The following is an 8,224-nucleotide window of genomic DNA, read 5'->3' as shown; positions in this document are numbered from 1 at the left end:
CTTATTTAATATATTATAGCCAACTGAGACGACCTTGTAGAGAGAGAGAGAGAGAGAGAGAGAGAGAGAGAGAGAGAGAGAGAGAGAGAGAGAGAGTTTTCCCTCTCTCTCTCTCCAATTGAATAAACAAATGTTCTTATTTAATATATTATAGCCAACTGAGACGACCTTGTAGAGAGAGAGAGAGAGAGAGAGAGAGAGAGAGAGAGAGAGAGAGAGAGAGAGAGAGAGAGAGAGTCACACTATATATAAGCGCGTTCAAGTCAACAATTTTCAGGTCATCGCTGGCGTTCGTCGCGTCAACTCACGCTCTGCCGACGCCCACACACACACGTCCAGCCATGAAGAGACGTCTGGCAGGCGGGAACACTCTGCGATCCCTTCTGCTGCTGCTGCTGGTGATGGCGCAGAACTGGGCAGTGGACGCCTCGCAAAATCAGAGCTGCGCCGAGGCTGCCATAGTGCTCGGGGAAGGGGAGGCCCGCATCACGGCCGACCAAACAGGGTGGCGTTATGGTACACTTATCAAGGACGTGTACCTGTGGCCCGAGGAAGGCTTCATGGGCGTGGGTGTGCTGGCTCTCGTCGACACCGCCACAGGACCGGTGAGCGTGGCCGCGTGGTTCCCCGAGGACATGTTCCCCGACGCCACCAAAGCCGCCTGGTGGGAGTTGTGGGTGGCTGTGTCTCGCGTCAGTAACCAAGTGTTCTTCTATGTACGCCTTGGTGATAGTCGGAAGAGGTGTCGCTCTTGGGTCACCTTTAACAGCCTACAGAGTGTGGAGGTGGTGGGTTACGGTGCGTCGCGATGGAGACACGACACACCACCACCTGGCTGTCCCTATCAAGGAGTTAACCTCTCAGTGCCCTATCCAGAACCATTCACTTGCACGGCGCCCCCAATCATCCCACCAGCCACTACACCCCCGCCCACTACACCCCCGCCCACTACACCCCCGCCCACTACACCCCCGCCCACTACACCCCCGCCCACTACACCCCCGCCCACTACACCCCCGCCCACTACAGCCCAACCCACCCCAGAGGCCACTACATGCCCGCCCATTCCAGTGGAGGTGTCGGAGATGATGGCAGTTTTGACCGTGATGATTGGAGACATGTACCACACCCTACAGCGTCTCGAAGCGGGTCTGAGTAAGTGTGTGTGTGTGTGTGTGTGTGTGTGTGTGTGTGTGTGTGTGTGTGTGTGTGTGTGTGTGTGTGTGTGTGTGTGTGTGTGTGTGTGCTCATGTTAACTGATAAGTAGGTTATAGGCTGGTAGGGGAGGTAACAACAACAACAACAACAACAACAACAATAATAATAATAATAATAATAATAATAATAATAATAATAATAATAATAATAAACACTATATAGTAACCCAGCCCCCTCCTCTCCCTCCTCCAGAAGCGGCCCGGGTTCCTGCCTGGCCCGGCAAACACCACGCCCGGCCGCGCCCTCAGCCAGTCCGCCACAGCCCGGCCTCCACGAGAAATTAGGAGCAATCACAGCGCTGAGCCAGGCTGCCCGCTGCTGACGTCACTGCTTAGACTATATACACAGTTGTACTACGGGCTGCTTCTGGGCGGCATATTTCCCAAGTCTCTTACGGTTCAGCATAAGGAGAAATTAGGAGCAATCACAGCGCTGAGCCAGGCTGCCCGCTGCTGACGTCACTGCTTAGACTATATACACAGTTGTATCACATATACGCCCCGTGATTGTCTCCATGTATCTCCCTTAAGGACAATAAACAGCCATAGAATATAGTGAAAGAATGTGTTTCCCTTCCCTTCCCTTCCCTTCCCTTTCCAAGACTTCCCCTCCCTTCCCTTCCCTTCTCTTCCCTTCCCTTCCCAAGACTTCCCCTCCCTTCCCTTCCCTTCCCTTCCCTTCTCTTCCCTTCCCAAGACTTCCTTCCTTCCTTCCCTTCTCTTTCCTTCCTCCCAAGACTTCCCTTCCTTCCCTTACCAAGACCTCCCCTCCCTTCCCTTCCCAAGACTTCCCCTCCCTTCCCTTCCCTTCCCTTCTCTTCCCTTCCCTTCCCAAGACTTCCCTTACCTTACCTTGGGTCCCAAAAGTCATGCACATTGGGTCCCAAAATAGTAACCACACATACATCATGAATGGGAGACCTCTGCAGGCGATGCAGGAGGAAAAGGATCTTGGAGTCACTATCAGCAGCGACCTGAAACACGCGAATCACTGTAAAAAGCCTACAGCAACACTATGCTCGGGTTCATAGCGAGGAACTTCGAGTCTAAAACACCAGACGTGATGCTAGCCTTGTATAATTCCATGGTAAGACCGCACCTCGAGTATGCAGTACAGTTCTGGTCTCCTAATTACAGAAAGGACATTGCTTTACTGGAAAGGATTCAACGACGCGCCACAAAGATGATTCCAACCTTCAGGGCCCAACCGTACGAGGAACGACTCAAGCGACTCAATCTCTTTACACTGGAGGAAAGACGCCTACGAGGGGATATGATTCAAGTCTTCAAGTATCTGAAAAAATTCAATAACGTCGATTACTCCAATTTCTTTGAATTGCAAACCAACTCAAGAACTATAAATAACGGTTTAGCCATTCAGTCGAGTCGATCATGTAACACAGACATTGGGAGGAGTTTCTTTTCAAACCGAGTCATCCGCCACTGGAACAACCTTCCCTCAGAAGTAGTGAATGCGAATACCATCAACTCCTTCAAGTATAGAATCGACCGTCACTTCGCTGCGTCGGGAGTAAACTGAATAACGAGGTGCTGTCATCTGCTCCCCAATATCGAGGTGCTGTCATCTGCTCCCCAATATCGAGGTGCTGTCATCTGCTCCCCAATATCGAGGTGCTGTCATCTGCTCCCCAATATCGAGGTGCTGTCATCTGCTCCCCAATATCGAGGTGCTGTCATCTGCTCCCCAATATCGAGGTGCTGTCATCTGCTCCCCAATATCGAGGTGCTGTCATCTGCTCCCCAATATCGAGGTGCTGTCATCTGCTCCTCAATATCGAGGTGCTGTCATCTGCTCCCCAATATCGAGGTGCTGTCATCTGCTCCTCAATATCGAGGTGCTGTCATCTGCTCCCCAATATCGAGGTGCTGTCATCTGCTCCCCAATATCGAGGTGCTGTCATCTGCTCCCCAATATCGAGGTGCTGTCATCTGCTCCCCAAGCCCCAAGTGTCGGTCGAGCAGGTTAAATCACCCAAGCGGGCGACCTCGTAATGAGCCAATAGGCTTTCTGTTGCCTGCATTTCCATGTTTCCATGTTTCCCTTCCCTTCCCTTCCTTCCTTACTTCCTTCCCAAGACTTCCTTCCTTCCTTCCTTCCCTTCCTTCCTTCCAAAGATTTCCTTCCTTTCCTTCCTTCCCAAGATTTCCCTTCCTTCCTTCCTTCAAGATTTCCTTCCTTTCCTTCCTTCCCTTCCCTTCCCTTCCAAAGATTTCCCTTCCCTTCCCTTCCCTTCCAAAGATTTCCCTTACCTTCCCTTCCCTTCCAAAGATTTCCTTCCTCCCATTCCTTCCTTCCTTCCTTCCCTTCCTTTCCTTCAAAGTTCCTTCCTTCCCTTCCTTTCCTTCCTTCCCAAGACTTCCTTCCTTCCTTCCTTCCTTTCCTTTCCTTCCTTCCCAAGACTTCCTTCCCTTCCTTCCTTCCTTCCTTCCTCCTTTCCTTCCTTCCCAAGATTTCCTTTCCTTCCTTCCTTCCTTCCTTCCTTCCTTCCCTTCCCAAGACTTCCTTCCTTCCTTCCCTTCCCTTCCAAAGATTTCCCTTCCTTCCTTCCAAGACTTCCTTCCCTCCCTTTCCTTCCTTCCTTCCTTCCCAAGACTTCCTTCCTTCCTTCCTTCCCAAGACTTCCTTCCTTCCCTTCCCAGACTTCCTTCCTTCCCTTCAAGACTTCCTTCCTTCCTTCCTTCCTTCCTTCCCAAGACTTCCTTCCTTCCTTCCCTTCCCTCCCCTTCCCAAGACTTCCTTTCCCTTCCCTTCCCTTCCCTTCCTTCCCTTCCTTCCCAAGACTTCCTTCCTTCCTTCCTTCCTTCCCAAGACTTCCTTCCCTTCCTTTCCCTTCCCAAGACTTCCTTCCTCCCTTTCCCTTCCTTCCTTCCCAAGACTTCCTTCCTTCCCTTCCTTCCCAAGACTTCCTTCCTTCCCTTCCTTCCCTTCCCAGACTTCCTTCCTTCCTTCCCAAGACTTCCTTCCTTCCCTTCCCTTCCTTCCTTCCTTCCTTCCTTCCTTCCCAAGACTTCCTTTCCTTCCCTTCCTTCCCAAGACTTCCCTTTCCTTCCTTCCAAAGACTTCCTTCCCTTCCCAAGACTTCCCTTCCCTTCCCTTCCCTTCCCTTCCCTTCCCTTCCCAAGACTTCCCTTCCCTTCCCAAGACTTCCCTTCCCTTCCCTTCCCAAGACTTCCCTTCCCTTCCCTTCCCAAGACTTCCCTTCCTTCCCTCCTTCCCTTCCTTCCCTTCCCTTCCCTTCCTTCCCAAGACTTCCTTCCTTCCCTTCCCTTCCCTTCCTTCCTTCCCAAGACTTCCTTCCTTCCTTCCCTTCCTTCCTTTTCAAGACTTCCTTCCCTTCCCAAGACTTCCCTCCCTTCCTTCCTTCCGACTTCCCTTCCTTCCTAAGACTTCCTTCCCTTCCCTTCCCAAGATTCCCTCCTTCCCTTCCCTTCCAAAGCCCTTCCTTCCCCTTCCTTTCCTTCCAAAGACTTCCTTCCCTTCCTTCCAAGCACTTCCTTCCTTCCTTCCCTAAGATCTCCCTTCATTTCCCTTCCTTCCCAAGACTTCCTTCCAAGACTTCCTTCCCTTCCTTCCCTTCCTAAGATTCTCCACCTTCCTCCCTTCCCTTCGTTTCCTTCCCTTGAAGCCTTCCTTCCCCTGTCACATCTCGCAATGATGTATTTACAGGCAAGGATCGAGGCAGCGATCATAAGGGGCACAAAACAGGATCGCGATAACATACAAAGCCCGCTGCTCGCTGCTCCTAAAAAGAATCCAGAGGTGGCTGAAAGAGAGGTCAATTTCCGGAGGAGAGGTGACCTGATACTCCTTCTCTTGAAGAGAGTTCGTCGTAAGCAGGAGGAGACAGATGAAGGAAGATTACTAAGACTTGCTGACTGGAGCGAAAATGGTAAATGTTTCAACGTAGATAACGTAAAGTAATGCACATAGGTGAAAAAAAATCCTATCCTTTAAATATCAGACTGGCGAAATGAGCTCAAATAAGTAAAACAATAAAAGATCTTGTGTCATTATCAGTAACACTCTTAAAATGAGTGATCAATGTTCTGCAGCGAGTAAAAAGCCATGATGTTAGGATTATCTCAAGAACTTGATTAATCACCGAACTTATGAAGAGATTATATTTAGCATTTGTAAGAGACCACACTCCAGAATACGCCGTTCAGTCCTACCATTACGGTAGATTACTTCACCTTTTCAATTTCTTCAAATTCTGCAAAGGTTAATTTTCAAATTAAAAAGTTGAATTTCAAAAGTTGAATTCGAAATTCTAAAAGTTGAATTTCAAATTAAAGAAGTTGAATTTCAAATTAAAAAGTTGAATTTCATATTAAAGAAGTTGACCAAATTAAAAGTTGAATTTTCAAATTTAAAAAATTGAATCAAACTAAAAGTTGAAATTGGGGCCAGTGTTGAATTTCAAATTAAAAAGTTGAATTTCGAAATTAAAAAGTTGAAGACCAAAAAAAATGAGGCTCAATTGATAGATGAAGGAAACATAGAAAGATATATGTGATGCTTCATACATAAATGCATACATTCATTAAAATTATATATATATATATATATATATATATATATATATATATATATATATATATATATATATATATATATATATATATATTCATTTAATGTGTATGTGAAGGCATTCGATGTTTCATTATTTTAAGTTAAGCATAGCGTAATAGCGCTTCTCCCACTGAGATCTAATACACATGGAGGGGTTATCTCCCCTGTCAGCGTTTCGGCCGCCGGTCGCTATATAGAATGACCCACTCGGCGCCTCCACCATAGTAATTGAATGGGAATCTAGAAACATGGTTTTCTTGTTTCATTCATTCCACATTCGCTCATTCCAAGGACTCATTCCAGACCCCCTCACTCCGGCTAATGCATTTATTCCATCAACACTCATTCCACAAAACACTCATGCCACACACACTCATTCCACACGCACTCATTCCACAAACCCCCTCATTCCACAAACACTATTCCACACACTCATTCCACACGCACTCATTCCACAACCCCCATTCCACAAACACTCATTCCATTACCACTCATTCCACACGCACCATTCCACAAAACCCCATTCCAAACACCTATTCCACACACTTCCATTGCACGCACTCATTCCACAAACACTCGTTTCCATACGCACTTCATTCCAATAAACATCATACCTCAAAGATCTAATTCCACACGCACTCATTTCACAATATTCATCTGCACGCAATTATCTGACAAGGGCTCATTCCACTCACTTATACAAACACTCATTCCTTAAAGACTCATTCGACAAATATTCACTCCATTAATGCACTCATTCTACAAACCTTCATTCCACAAATACTTATTCCACACGCAATTTCATTCCACAAGCATTCATTCCATTGCAAATACTTATTCTGCATGCACTCTTCCACAAGCACTCATTCAAAAAATACTTTATTCCACACGCACTATTCCACAAACCTCATCCCCAAATACTTTATTCTGAAGTGGCCTACTTCCACAAGCACTCATTCCAAAATACTTATTCTACACGCACCTCATTCCACAAACCCTCATCCACAAATACTTATTCCACACACATTCATTTCACAAGCACTATTCCACAAATTTTATTCCACATCACACTCATTCCACGAGCACCATACCACACACCACTCCACATTATAAATACATACATACATACATGTATACCGCACACACACACACACACACACACACACACACACACACACACACACACACACACACTGCCTGATGGCTCAGTGGTGAGCTTAGGTTTGACCTTAGGGGACGGGACTTCGATCCACGCCGTTCACGCATTTTTCACACACACACATATATATATATATATATATATATATATATATATATATATATATATATATATATATATATATATATATATGTGTATATATATATATATATATATATATATATATATATATATATATCTATATATATATATATATATATATATATATATATATATATATATATATATATATATATATATATATATATATATGATAAGTTTGTAAGGTATGAATTTATGAATGTATGTATGTAATATTATATCTCTTTATATGACTTGTAATTTCATTTATTAATTTGAGCTTCATCTCTTTAATTTGAAATTCAACTTTTTAATTTGAAATTAACTTTTTAATTTGAATTTCAACTTTTAATTTGAAATTAATTTTCTAAATTTGAATTTCAACTTATTAAATTTGAAATTAACTTTTTAAATTTGAAATCCAACTTTTTATTAAATTTGAAATTAACTTTTAATCTGAATTTCAACTTTTTAATTTTGAAATTCAATCTTTTAATTCTAAATTCAGCTTCTTTTTAATTTTAAATCAACTTCTTTTAATTTTAAATTCAACTTTTTAAATTTGTAATTCAATCTTTTCTAATTTGAATCAACTTTTAAAATTTGAAATTCAATTTTTTTTAATTTGAGGGTGAAAAGGTGTAGTAGTATGATAGTAAATGACACCTCGTCATAGACCGATAGGTCTTTCTGAAGTCTGTTCTCTTCCTATGTATTCCTATAGGCCTCCTCCTCCTCCTCCTCCTCCTCCTGGTCATCTCCCTACAACACGTGTCTCACAGGTTATGGAGGAGCGGGCCTGGCTGGGCTGTGATTGGCTGGCGGCATGAGCAACCAGAGCTGCCAGCCAACAAGCAAGCGACTGACAGGGGAGGGAGGCTGCTGGTGGCGGAGAGAGAGAGTAGGAGAGAGAGAGAGAGAGAGAGAGAGAGAGAGAGAGAGAGAGAGAGAGAGAGAGAGAGAGAGAGATTACCTCCTGCTATATAGGAAAATTACACAGACGCACTAGCTTCCTGCTAAAACAAAAAACAAAAAAATAACAGGCCCCAAAGACTGACCTCCGCTACACACGAGTCAGGGAAGACCTCGGTGTGTGTGTGTGTGTGTGTGTGTGTGTGTGTGCGCAGAAAACAG

At 44.8% G+C, this 8,224-nt stretch overlaps 1 protein-coding gene across 1 annotated transcript; it reads left to right on the top strand.

Annotated features, from left to right (window-relative positions):
• The first annotated feature begins 259 nt into the window (after window positions 1-259).
• LOC126992633 (uncharacterized) lies at window positions 260-1,772 on the top strand. The gene is made up of 2 exons (XM_050851437.1): window positions 260-1,155; window positions 1,411-1,772. The coding sequence occupies exons 1-2, from the start codon at window positions 342-344 to the stop codon at window positions 1,500-1,502; spliced, it is 906 nt and encodes a 301-aa protein (XP_050707394.1). The 5' UTR covers window positions 260-341; the 3' UTR covers window positions 1,503-1,772.
• The last annotated feature ends 6,452 nt before the right edge of the window (window positions 1,773-8,224 follow it).

This window comes from Eriocheir sinensis, unplaced genomic scaffold (assembly GCF_024679095.1).
Source record: "Eriocheir sinensis breed Jianghai 21 unplaced genomic scaffold, ASM2467909v1 Scaffold496, whole genome shotgun sequence".
Classification (NCBI taxonomy): Eukaryota; Metazoa; Arthropoda; class Malacostraca; order Decapoda; family Varunidae; genus Eriocheir; species Eriocheir sinensis.
Note: the sequence above shows the minus strand (reverse complement) of the source record. Positions and strands in the feature narration are given on the sequence as shown.